Source organism: Toxorhynchites rutilus, chromosome 3 (genome assembly GCF_029784135.1).
Source record: "Toxorhynchites rutilus septentrionalis strain SRP chromosome 3, ASM2978413v1, whole genome shotgun sequence".
Classification (NCBI taxonomy): domain Eukaryota; kingdom Metazoa; phylum Arthropoda; class Insecta; order Diptera; family Culicidae; genus Toxorhynchites; species Toxorhynchites rutilus.
Genome location: NC_073746.1, coordinates 61,009,291 through 61,023,808, shown reverse-complemented (window position 1 = coordinate 61,023,808; position 14,518 = coordinate 61,009,291). Strand labels below are relative to the sequence as shown.

The window sequence follows — 14,518 nt, the reverse complement described above, 5'->3', positions numbered from 1 at the left end:
TAACTCACTTTGAAGACATTTCGGAATATGGGAACTTCCTTGTATTGTTTCGTTAAAAAGACCAAACGTTGGCAGTATATTTCGAAAAATAAAATATTCAATCGAGACTTATTTTTCAGTACAATTTGATCTCTTTTTCTTTTGCTTTGTCGATTGTCAAAATTGTCAAACATCAGGTTAGGTTGAGTAAAACGCATAATATAACATTATAAATCAAAAATAGCATTGTATCCAACATTGTTCAAAACCATGTTATACGATTGACTCATTTGCTGTGGAATTGTAAAAATGGTGGCTTATATTTCGAATTCAAATTCATCCAGATTTGCTCATTTTTTACATGAGCCTCAGAATTAAAATAGTCCAAAAACATTAGGAAAAAATATAATTCCAAACCTTGAAGTTTTATTTGTTAGCAAATCCATGAAAAAACATCTCCCAAAAATAAATTTACATTGCAAATTGTTTTGCAATTGCTTTAGAGCAGATAAACGATAAAGCTATTCTAGTTTTCGAAAAAAAATATTTGGCAACTCAAAAACTATTAAGTTCTGTGTTTCGCCTCAAATCAGCTATGCGTTTCCTTCAGTTAAATCTAAAAATTAAATCAATGGGGACGCATGGTTGGTTTGAGACGAAGCAGTTTTCTACTTTAAAAACACATTTATTAAAAACGGATTTTTTTTTAATTGTAACAATTTATGTAGAAAGTTGGAAACTTTCCGAAAATCTAGGGTTTTTGTATATGGGGCCCGACACCTGGAAAATGAAAAAACCTTTGTTTGAACGGCGAAATTATATTGGAAAGGAACGAAACTTAATTGTTAACTTTTTAATAGACATTTTTATTGACTTTCTTTTTCATCTTGGATGGCACTTACGTTCCAAGTGGAACTTTTGCCTTCTAAACGTAGGTATTACTTGCGTCATTTTTATTAGTAGTACTTAGTTGAGATTTCTATGCCGGATGGTACGCCTAGAATGTATTCTGAAGCTGACAAGCTCTAGAATTCGCGTGACCGCAGTGCATGTTGGATGAAACATTTTTGATAAAAAATTAACCTACACCCCCAGGAACGGGAATCGAAACCGAACCCCAGCATGATCATGAGGACTAACCACTCAACCATGGGAGTATTGGCCTTGAAAAGAGCCGATAATTTGCGTGATTTTGTCGCAACTTTTTCGTAACCTACGAAAAAATCAATTTGACATCATAAAAATGATCTCTCCGCATTACCTAATAGCTAAAGAGATACTGGATTAGAAATCGCAAATAACATCCTTTATACTCTCACCCGGTGCCATAAGCCCTTGTTGGAAATTAATTGCTTTATAAGCATTGGGTATTTGTCTGTTGGTGATGGCTGCTTATTTTTTCAACAGATCAACGGGTGTACAGAACCCAAATGACGCTTATGTACTAAATTAAAAATATACCAGGTGCCAGGTTCTTCGTTTGAAAAATGAAGTTTTTAGATGACAGTAAATCTCGACGTTTTATGCAATTCAAAGACAAAAACCAAACTTTATTTTTGAAAATCCCGCTTTTATGTCCTCATCCCTTGGAAGATTATCGAGGGTAAAAAATCAAAACTTTGAGCGCTTTGGGGCACCCCTATTCGATTGAGCTGAATTTTTTCATATCATATCCGATTGAGCTGATTTTTTTTGAGCCAATAAACAAAATACATAGCGGTTCTTTAAATTCGGTGATGATTTTTTTTCATACATTCATTGCCACTCTAATGTATATCAACAATTTTTTCAGATTATTTCAATTCGATTTGTATTCGAATCATCAGAATCTGTTTGCAGTATGAATAGTTATTAACGTTAACAATATTTGATTTATAATAATATGATTTCAGATTGCACCCTTTTAATGAAACAAGTAGCCCTAGCGACTCTCTCTGATCTTTTTTTAAAAACTTGGTACTTATGACGAAGGCTGTCCAAAATCACAATTTTCAATATAATATGACCAATTTAAATTACGACTGATTTTTGAAAAAGGCATATTCAAAATAATTGATCTTTATTTCAAAAAATCGTAACTCGCAATCCAGATGTCTGATTAAAATATAATGTTTGACAAAGTTAATGGCAAATCAATTAGCTATTTAGGAAAAATGACATTCAAAAGAGAATGGCTGCATTTAGAAGGAGATTGATATAGAGCTTGAGATCACATCAGAATTCATAATTTGTGGATAAAAATGATTTTTTTTTATCCCAAAAGTTTTATTTTATTAGGCTCATTTAGCAATTCAGCTGTAACAGAGCCGAATTCACGCGTGTAATTTTTTTTTATCTTAAGATATCTTTTGCTGTATATTACACTGTTACCATTTTGAGGCGTAAGAGTATCGCTATCTATCGATAAACATTTGTTTTATCTATAACACAGTAGCCGTTTAGGCACAAGAGAATTCCTATTCTATCGATTCCCAACACATTCCCTTTTTTCGGCGTAAGAATATTGCTATTGTTCGAATGTTCACAGTTGGGCAGTTCACAGCGGGACTGTTGATATGAGGCTTCCTTTGTTGCGTTATTAATAATGCCAATTACCAATGATTGTAGACATACAAAAATTCGAAATTTCGAAAATTCATAAAAATTCGATGTTACACAAAGTTTGTCAAAAATAGTTTTACCATCTTGTACCCATTTTTAAAGTTTTTCACATGACTTCTATTTTATATTAAACAATTTTAAAAAAAATTAAAAATATGTATTTTAGATATTACAAATGAAAGTTTTTTTTGTAAATAAAAAAGTACTAATTTTTTTCTCAGTGTATATTTTTTTCATATTCAACCATCAATACTCTATAACTCTTTCTAAGACACTATTTCGGTAGGACTCATAGTTTTTGAGATATAAATCATCAAAGATTTCTCTTACTAAAATCGATACACCCTTTTCAACACTTGAGGCAAAAAGTTCCCAAATTCTGTGGAAATTCATATTTCCTCCAACCCAAACGGAATACAAACTTTAATTAAAAATACTCATGTTTTGTCATTTGTCGATTTCATTTTAAAAACATTCAAAAACTCCGATGGATGGAAAAAGAACTTTCAATAAATACTCAATTTTATTAAAGAATAGACTAAATTTATCAAAACGAAGACCATTTTTTATTGCAGGTGATATCAATGTTCCTCTGAATCTACTGTGTTAATACTGTGTTACGTAATAGGAATCTCCTTCAATCATTAGGCTTCTTGTGTCCAAAACCATTCACTACACGTAATAGTTCGGCTGAAAAGTTCATAAAGTTGACGTCTAGATGGCGCCCCTTGCAAAAATCTACTTGACTATTACAAAGCACCATCTTCCAATGGATACGTGTCAAAATTTGACAGCAATCGGTAGGTTCGTGAGTTACAGCATTGAGAGTGAAGCAACTTTTGTTATTGTGAAAAAAATTAAATATCAAAAATCAATGAAAACGATGGCAAAATTGCATGAATTGGGCTTCGAATTGCTTCCGCATCCACCGTATTCTCCAGATCTGGCTTCCAGCGACTATTTTCTGTACGCAGACCTGAAGTGATGTGCACCCGTGGCCGAGTGGTTAGCGTCTCACATTATCATGCCGGGTGTTCGGGTTCGATTCCCGTTCTGGTCGGAGGGATTTTTCGTCAAAGAAATTTCCTTCGACTTGCACTGTGGTCACGCGTATTCTAGAGCTTGCCCCTCGGAATACATTCAAGGCGTGTTATTTGGCTGAAGAAATCTCAACGTAGTATTACTAAATGACGCTAGTTAATGCATACGTTGAGACGGCAAAAGTTTCACAGGGAACGTGAACGCCATTCAAGAAGAAGAAGAAGACCTGAAGTGAATGCTCGCTTGCAAGAAATTTAAGACCGAGCTGTCCAGCCAAATCCCTAAATGTAATGACAATATTTCTCTTATGAATTCCCAGCCCGTCTGAAATACGATGTTTTTGTTTCCCTTAACCAAGATGAGGTACTGTTGACTATAAATGAGTAAAATAGTTGCGGTCCTGGTAACATTCCATCCCAGTAAGTGTTATAGAAGGGAATTCAGCTGCATTTTCAATTATTTGTTCAGATATATTCAATAAAATACTGTCTACGGGGATTTATCCAAGTTGCCTGAAAGTAGCTAGAGTTGTGCCAATTTTAAAATTCGGTGATTCTACAAATTCATTTCAACACTATCTGTAGTAAATAAAATAATTGAAAAATTGCTTGCGAAGAGATTTCTTGAATTTTTGAATAAAAACCGTGTTTTCTACAAGCTTCAATATGGATTCAGACGTGGGTGTAGTAGTACAACTGCCATCACTGAACTTGTGGATGAGATAATTGAAGGAATCGATCGTAAAATGAGTGTTGGCGCACTGTTCCTAGATTTCAAGAAGGCTTTTGATACAATTGACCACAACATATTATTTAAAAAAAACTGAATGTAACTTTTTGAAGTACGATGTAACTGCGTCACGAATTTCTTCAGTGTTATCGAATCGTTGACCGCCGAACGCCTGTTTCATCATAACTGTTCATAACTGTAGTTATAGCGACTATTTAGATTTTCGAACGTGCACAATGACATTTAAAATTCTAAAAATCGCCCCAAATTACTGGAAAAACTTTTTCGTTACGAAACGTTACGTGCGAAACAAATATTTCAAGAGTGTTCTTCGAATATCGAGCAATAATGCTATGGAACAGCCTACAGCGGTTCGCACACCGGAGCAATAAGTAACCAGCCAATTAGCAAGATGGAATAATATTGCCAATGGATTTTTCCATTTAATTACGCCTTTACAGAGGAACCCATATCTCTATCAACACGACGTTTTGGATGAAGAGCAACTTATCGCCCATCATTAGATAAGTTTCGCACATTAAGTAGATTGATAGCTTAATGTCAGGCATTTTTATTGCTCTGGTATGCGAAGAACAACAAAATATGTTGCCTGTTGCATATTGTGTATTGCAGCTTGCTAATTGCTTATTGCTCCGGTGTGCGAGTCGCCTACCACGTGCGATTAAAGCAACAACTTCACTAGCTACATTCAGAAGAAATTGTAAAAATCATTTAAGTAATTGAATTCACTATAGAAAACGAAAATAATACATACTTTCAGAGCCATTAGAAGGCTATTTGTATTTTTATTTTTTATAGAAATAAAAAAATAAAAATAAATATTTATGGTATCCGAGGAAAAGTCAACGAAACCTTTTACGAAGTTATCTCTCAGATAGACAGCAATACGTATCTTTGAATAATGCCAAAAGCAACCTGTGTTCAAGAAACGTTGGTGTATCCCAAGGCAGTAATATCGGACCTCTGTTATTTCTATTGAACATGAGCGATATCAGGAACCTACTACTCATAGGAACTGCTTTTCGCTGATGACACAGCATTGTTTACCCTTGCTCAGATGTCAAAAATGTAGTTTGAAACATTGGAAAAGATATGACTGTTTTGTGTAAATATTTAAATATTTTGACAACAAATCTCACCATAACCTACAAATCCCTACAGAAAATCACCGAAATTTAGTACGAAGTCGAGCATCGACTAGATAGGCCAGCATCTCATTCTATTCTATGGACCGTCTCGTTTCAATGTATTACCGTCTGAAGTCCGATTTATCACACGCTTAGATCTCTTCAAGAAGAAATTGAAGAAACATCTAAAATCGACAATAAACGCGTTCATAATTTGAACAACGAACAAGCATAACAATTCCTGTAATAACTTTTCATGTTCACAATTTTTTCTCTAAGTACGAGTGCCAGTTCTTTTCATTGTTCATATTTTCTTAGTTATTGATATTATATTGTATTGTAATTATACTTGGATCCCTTAACTTTTCTGTACTCGCGCGCAGAAACGTAATTCGTATACTCACAGATTGTGCGTAATACAGTAGAACCTCGATTTTCCGCGAGCGGTTGATCCGCGAAAGTGAGTTCCCTAGTAATTCTATTAACCTTTCCGAAATTTGTCAGTGAGTGGTAGGGTCTTGCTTTTTAGTTTTGGTCATGGCTTTCATATTATCTGATCACTGATGTACACGACCTTAAAGTTTGATAGTTCAATAATGTTTGTGTTGATGAAACATGGTTCCATCAGGGGATAGTAACTTCAAGCAAAAAAGTGGGACCGTTTCGAGATTGCTTTTATGTAAACAGTGAACTTTTTTTACACTCTAAAAATCGAACCGACTTGCACTGACAACTGAATGATATTGTCAATTTGTGCGAGATGCCTCAAAACAGCTGGGAATGAATATTGTTTATATACAGTATGTTACATTTAATGCGACGTTTAGATTATTGAACAGACCTGTAATGTGACACGTTTAATTTGGACATTTTTGTAAACATCGAGTTCGGGGACCAAATTATGGCGCCACATTAAAGTTGCCACCAGACGTCGACACTGTACCACTCACATCGCCAATGTTCAATTACAGGCCAAAATCGCCTCTAAAGCGACACTGAGTGGTGCCTCGGCATGTCGTATTAAATTTAAATTACTGTATTATGTTGTTATTTATGTCATAATGCATAATGTCATAAGCAATGAACACACATTTATTTTCCACTTGCGACAGTATTCACGATGATTGGATGGATGAATATACGACTCCTACATGCATCTAGTACGACTATTGTCATGCGTATATACGATTTACTACAGACAACCCAAAAACGAATGGCGGAAAACGTTCTTGATAATTATGATAATTATTATAGATTCTTGTAAATACATGTATGTTTGGAATATTACGTTAAAAATTATTTTTAAGTCAGAATATTTCCGGTTTTAAGAAAAGTGAAAGTTAAAGTTTTTTTTTTTTTATTTTTAACTTTTAAGAACGAAAGATTATCTGTTTACCGGTCTTTTGAGTTGTGATAAACATAGTGACGAAATAAATTAGTTCAAGTTCGTCATTCAATTGCACTTAACTCAAAACTGTAGACATGAGATTATGAACTTGACAAACCAAGCTGCCAAGTATGCCAACCCAGCAAACATTAAATCGTATAACTATCGTATATAGAGCATTGAATATCTGATATTTTGGGTGGTATATGATGCGCCTAAATAGCATATACAGTAAGCTACCTCTAATCCTCGACATACCGAGGCAATACTCAGTGTCGCATTAGAGGTGATTGGCCTGTAATTGGACATTCACAATGATAGTGGTACAATGTCGACGTCTTGTGGCGACTTCCAATCTGGGGCCATACTTCGGGCACCAAACTCGTTGTTTACAAAATATCCAATTAGAGATGGAAAAGTCCTATTATTTGTATCCCATTACAGGTCTGTCCAATTAGAGGTAACTTACTGTACATGCAAGATTATTAGGCAATACCTAATAACATAATAAGTCTGTTGTCATACGAATATACGACTCATCACTGCCATAAAAAATGGCGGAAAATATTAAAGTAAAATGTTCGGCCCGGGGAATCACTATAACGCAAAATTTATATAGAAATGGTTAAATAAAATTCAGTACTACATGTTTAAAGTAATCAAATAACAAGAAGTAAACAATTTCATTCATATTTTAACAATTTAAAACTGCCTTCGGGCCTGCCCAGCAAACATTAAATCGTAAAAAAAAATTTCGAGGGGTTGTATCAGAGACACGACCGCTTAGAACGTAGGACTACGCAATCTTTTTTCTTTGGAAATTTGATGGTTTGTCATTTCGAATATTATTTGCGAATACGTCGAAATTTCATAAATAAATAAATAAAGCTCCGGGGACCCTGAAAGTGTTTAATGGCTTGCGTAGTTTTGTAGATTCATTTCGAGAAGCCACGATCATTTTTTGCCCTTGCGAGAACAATACGCTATAATCATATGTCGCAATTCGTTTCTTTATATCATGGCACGCATTGCACTGAATATTAACGAGTGGCATCTTCCGTGCATCGCCATCGAAGACGAATGAACTCTCTGAGTTTCAAGTGTCTATAATTCAAAAGAAAAAGAAGAAGAAGTGCATCGCCATTCAACAAGCATCAAACACGCGTCTAACAGATGCATAAGTTGCAGTGCTAAAAATGAAACATCGCAAGAATGACCGTTTATGAAAAATCGTTTCTCGACTCTCGGTCGATACCGTCAACAAAGTTTCTAAGTTCTATGCTTTGCGCAATGAAAACAAGCTACACACAAAAAAAACAAACACTGATGTTTAGAAGCGATCTAAAATCATTTGTACTGTTCTCTTTTTTCGCCTGCTTTGCCATGCCTCGGATGGTTGTGTTAATTGCAATGCCAGATGCACTTCAAGTGAAATATTCACTAGCGTTCACAGCTCGAAGGGATACATTAAACACAAAACGAGCAGAATAAGCGACTTTTGTTTTTTCGGGCACAGAAATATTCTGAGAATTTTCCTCAGAGGAGATGCAAAACTTATACGCTAGCGACAGCTTACATACTATGCAAGGGTGGAGTTTACTTCGCAATTTTTTTCTTTTCGATCCCCCTTCGTTGTTTCTGTTCTAGCGGCTGCATAAGTTACCGTTATTGAAAGCTCTGTTCGGGAAAGCACACAAATGGACAAAACTAATGTATTGGAAAATGGGAATGCTTCCATTTTTCATCAATTTAAACCATATACAGACTATGGGATTGTAATGTATAGCATATCAAACAAAAAAAAATCTTAGAAAAATTTCCAATTCGATCGGTATACAAAACGTTTAAATCCGTTCGTGGCAAAAAATAGTTATTAACGTTAACTTTATTTCATAAAAAAGTGACCTGTTTTCTGATTTGGCACCCTTAATGTAAGACGTAGTCCTACGTTAAAAAAAATCTAAAATTGTAGGCGATATACATACATCTAAGACACATTACTTGTATGATGTGTATAACTGGCATATGCATATGAAATTGGAGGCCATATACATGTATATGGGGTATATGATGTAATATAAACGATATATAATAATGTAATATAAACGATAATTATACGATTTATTATTTTCTAGGATGTATGTATATCGCCTCCACGTTTGCATGTATGGGCTGGCTAGGCGCATCATATACATGCAATATATATTAATCATACTTGTATGTTTGTGAATATAATCCTCAAAATAAAATATTTACACTAAACCTTCATTTCAAACAACTTATACAGTTACCAAATCACGCAATAAACATCAAGAATTGCTGGGAATATCTTATCAATATTCGTTCAAATTTAAAAATGTGCTTAACTCCAGTTTTGTTGACAACTTTTATGCATTCAATTAAATCGTACGATAAATCATATATAAACATAAACATTCCCACCTTTCATCCTTCATTAAACACCTCGTAGTAGAAATCTGTCAGTATGCATACACTCTCCTACGAAACACAGTGGAAAAAAATATATTCGTCGATGTAAACAAACAATGAAAAAGGAGACATTTTTCGACGAGTGATTTGTATGAAGTTCCACTGCCGTGGTTCCATGCTAAAATATCTTTTTGACGTAGAACTACGTCTTCCAGGAAGGGTGTAAAATCAGAAAACAGTGTGAAGAAGGAGTATGGAATAGAATTTCTTTCCACAAGGGCCCTTCTCAGAGCTAGAGGCGGAAACCAAAAAATAGAATAGAATGAAAACACAGATGCCAGTGAACTAGCATAATACAACGAGGATATCATTCATGCCTAATGCTGATTTCACACACATACACACAGCATGATACAAGGAGAGCAGCATACGAGATTTTTTTTTTGGCTGATGCAGATATGCGAGAGTATCCAGAATTTTGTAATATATATATATATATTAGGGTGCCAATGAATGTATGGGAAAAAATAGACCCTAAAATTTCAAAACCCCTATACAGAATGTCCACCACCTCGAAAAAACACCCTATGCCGAATTTCAGCTCTATCGGACTTAAGGGAGAGTGGCAGCGGTCAAAGTTTGGAGAACATTTTTTATGGGGTAACTTTTTGAAATTAGAGATGACCATTTTCATTGGCACCCTAATATATATACGCTACATCCATTTAGATAAACGTATATTTCATGAATGTATGCTTTCAAATTCCAGAAGAGTAACCTTACTATTGCATGTTGTGGGGTTCGATCACATCTCAAGCGGAATATAGGAGCAAAAAGGTTTATAGTTTGTGATCGATATCTGAGTAGGAAGGAGAAAGTCTGATGCGAGTTTAACCAAATAAACGAGAAGTGCTGATAGCTTTCGACTCTGCTCGACTCTTTCGAGTCTACTGAAGTAATAGAAAATTAAATAGCTAAAAATTATTACAAAAACCCATTAAAATTTTTTTTCGTGTTTGTACCTCATTTTTAGTGCTATATTGCGTTATCCGCGATTTTCGTTATACGCGATGACCTGGCCCGACTATTTCGCGAGGGTCCACTGTATTGCTATTGTGTATTTTATTGGTATTTATTTAAGGAAAAAAATATAATTGAATGGAAAAAACAGAAAATATCTTTTTTAACTCTATTCAGTTTTAATAGTTATTTAATCCAGCTACCTCATTGATTCTCGGTCTGTCAGACCGTATGTGCGAGTATGAGAGGGTTGAAAGAAACTTGATTTTCACAGGGGTCCAAACATCATCCCTTTTATGTATTTTCTCGTTCACCTTTTAGCGTCCCTTCATATGTATTCTTTTAATGTTTTGTTTTTTCATTTAAAAAAATGTGCCCAACTCCAGTAAGCTCATGACAGAGTTTCTTCGAGATAGGGGTGAGAGGAGGGATAAAAAAGTGGTCTTTTTCTATCTAACTTTTTAAACTTTGGAATGAAACCTGAAAATGTTCCATTCTTTCTTATTTATTGTCATTGATATAATTTATTACATGATTGAAAAACAATTTGCAATGTTTGGGAAACGCAGATGTGGTTCTGCCGCTCAAGCAAGAGCTCGATGTAAACTGAGTTGCAATTAAACTACTTTACCTTGAAAATTATTGACTATATATAAACTATAACGCGCAAACTCATTTTACTCGCGTAAACCTTACATTTACATCATCATTACATATCAAGTCTCGTACCTATTTTTCCGAAACCTGAAAACATATTTTATTTTTCTCCTGAAAAACATGCGATAATCTGAGATCTATAAATCAAAACTGCTAATAAATGAAAAAACTAGTAAATAACAAATTGTAACAATTGAACGCTTCATATGTAATTGGAACAGATCAAAATTTAATGCAATTTTCATCATTATCCATATCATATGCCTTTAGGGTACAAGTTCGAATAAAACTGGGCATTAAATCGACAACAAATACGTTTTCAGCTCGCTCCGCAGCCAATCCAATTGAACGAAGCGTTTTTGACGCTCGAACAATCACAGGCATGATGTATAGGCATGCTGTACCCATGAAATTTTGGACTTTTAAATGCATAAACATATTGAATAGATTAACTATGGGTTAATCATGCAAATGTTAGTGACTACAGCTATTAATGACAAATGTATGAATTGGCAAGCAGCACCTGACCCGTGATAATCCTTTGAAGCTGATAAACTGGTTAATTCAAATAAATGTACTAATCACCAAGTAAACCAACAACCCAAGTACAAACTCAACAATAAATAAAAAAAATGAAGATCCTTCCTACCGAACTTTTTCCGCAGCCAATCTTCCGGTACCGCACAATAGGAACCAGTAGGATCTACATCGCCGAGCGCGGGCTGCAGCTTCGAAGGGCGACCAAACCTACTCCGCCATGCCGTTGCCGCCAACTGTCCTGCTGGTCGATGTGGAAGTGGGATATGATGCCAGGGGGCCATGCAAGCAGAAAGCATAGTTTCAGAGAGTATTCAATCGCCCACACACAGAGATTGGTTGACTTGTCGTTCAAAGGAATACCGAAAATTTTCACCATCTTCCTTCCATTTGATTAATCAAATTCCATATTGAATGTGATTGAGAGCAAGATCAAGGAGTCAAGAATTCAACACATCGATGCGATGCGATGCGATTCGAGTTATCAAGTTATCATATTTCAACTTTTATTTCCCGATCGGAAAAAGGAATGAATAACACTACCATATCGCTTTCATTACTCAGCTGCTGCTGTGAGCTTTCGCTTTCAATTTGATGCTTTTCCCTCCCTATCAAGAGTTTTCCGGCATCGCCGCTTCGAGTTTTAGCTCCGCAGCATTTCCTCGTATTTTTTCTCTCCGGCTCCGGGAACCTGTATTTAATGTCCATCGAGTAGAATTATCTGATTTTGCCTTAATCTGATATCCGTACATCTGAGAATGACAACAGTTGAGAACGCTGGGACACTGTGTAATCGATTTACTGAAACTTGCAATCCATGAAATTCAATTGAGATGAAATGCCAGTGGTCGAAATTGGATCAATGGCAGTAATATTGAACAGTATCCACAGCACGAGAGACCAATCGATCAATGATGGTACAGAAAATTCCAAAATCTATAAACCAAACGCTCCGGTGATATCCCTGTGCACCCCGGACCAAGCATTATTTCTGCCCATCTTCTATATGTAATCTATCATAACATCACTAGCAGATGAACAAGAACCACTTTATTTATCCAGTATACTTTTCCCGGAACACCAATAACAAAGCCGGGGCCGGAGATATGGTTGCCCGCTTCAAGCGTAGGAAAATTAACATCATCCATTTTAAACTAGGTTCACCAGAACTCAGCATTTCGCTGCTAACCAACAATCCGGCCCAGCGGTTGGGGAATTCCTCGACTGTCTGTTATTTCATATGAAATTTTTCCCCCGCTCCGTAATAAATATTCAACGGAGCATCGAAATTGGGCGCCAGAAACGCTACAGCTTCCGTCTAAAGCTCGAAATCGATTTGGCGTGGTTCTTCTCTCCGGTGACCGAGGCCGCTGGTTGCTAATGAAAAAGGCAGCAAGGAACGTGGTGAACGTGGACGGTGGCGGGTTTTTATCATTGCTAATGGACACTCGTCTTTAACGCTATTGCTGCTGCTCCTACTGCTTACTCGTTTGTTCCACTCTCACCCCATGGAAAGTAAATGTCAGACGATTAGATACATCTGCGCGGTAATCAGGACTTATTGCCGAAAACAAAATACGGCTAATTTGGCTGGCGTACATCTACGAGTAGACATTCATCTACACTTAACACTAATCCTGTTTTGAAGTTCGTGGGGGTAACGGAAGCTAGAAGATCACAGAAGATAGGAGAATGAACACAAAAACATCGACAGTGGGGAAAAGCATGTGCTAATAGCATACGATAGAAGGAGTATGGCTTCTGGTAAGAGCCACTTCAACATCAAGAACAGATTTGCAGATAGATATAGAGAGTAGACGTGCCTGAAAGATAACATCGATTTAATTATTTTATAGTGAATGATTAGAGGTGCAAACATACAGAGATAGACCAACTAGTACACACTGGGTACTGCAGCAAAGCTGGTGTTTGTTTATCGTTTGGGTACACACGATAAGGAGTGGGTACTTAAGCGGTATTGAATGACAAGATAGTGAGATATAGAGATAGTGTATATGTCAGGCATTTGCCTGATGGCTTCATGGTCCGAAGTATTGAGATAACACGAGTGTCTCGGGGTAAAAATGCAGATGTCTATTTGCGATGTTTTGTTTCAGAATTGGTCATATGCGAGGTAAATGTGGCAATAATTGTTTATTTATCGGTGAACAATTGTTGTAGATTAAATAATGAGTTCGATCAAAAGAGACACACACTTGTGCTTAATGGGTGTTAAATAAAAAATGAGAATTTTTTCAATCACATATAAAACAAATTTTTTTTTCATCGATTTCAGTATTTTTTATTAATAACATAATGTATTTTCTTCAAAAAAATGTCAGTGAATGTTTGAGTAAGGGCCGTGGTCTGCTGTTCGACGCAACTTTGTCGCGATGCTCTCACAAGAACGTTGTACGGCACTTACGTCCATTTTCCGGATTCTTGTAGTCAGTTGCTTCGTGTCCTTGGCCCTCCAATTGTTTTAATACACTAGGGCACTGAGTGATCCAAAGAAATCCTCTATTGGGCGGCACTGGGGCAAGTTTGTTGGGTTACGATCTTTCGGCACGAACGGTATCTTTTTCTCCTCAAGATACGCCAGCGTCTTCAGGCGGTGTGGTTGACTTGTCGCTGATGTAGTAATTATCATTTCCTGGAATATGCGTTTTGGACAGCTTTCGTCGTCCAGAACGAAAGACGTCCCGCGGTATTTTTTGGTCATCCACCGACACTGTGATTAAACCGTCTCAATCTTTCATTTAACACCCGTTACAAAAATCTACTAATATGCTATGATTTACATCGTTCGTTGTGACCGAAATGGATCCGTATCCATGGGATAAATTTGCGTAATAAAAATACATGGTCTAGAATGGTCTAGCACACTAGGCTGTATGTTGTGTTTCGACCAGGGTCCGAAATCTTGAAAGATGAAAAACGAAAATCGACTCTCCTCTCAGTAGCTTCGCTTCGACTAGGCCTACTTTGG

General features: G+C 36.1%; 1 protein-coding gene across 3 annotated transcripts in view; it reads right to left on the bottom strand.

Moving 5' to 3' along the window:
* LOC129776077 (transmembrane protein 65) overlaps positions 1-14,518 on the bottom strand; it is a 98,344-nt gene that overhangs the window by 77,950 nt on the left and 5,876 nt on the right. Inside the window, exon 2 of one of the 3 annotated variants that reach the window (XM_055781474.1) lies at positions 11,642-11,773. The exons of 1 other annotated variant lie outside the window; for it this stretch is intronic. In XM_055781474.1, the coding sequence (XP_055637449.1) occupies positions 11,642-11,773 (132 nt within the window). The remainder of the gene's footprint in view (positions 1-11,641; positions 11,774-14,518) is intronic. One more of the 3 variants, XM_055781475.1, reaches the window with a different exon arrangement.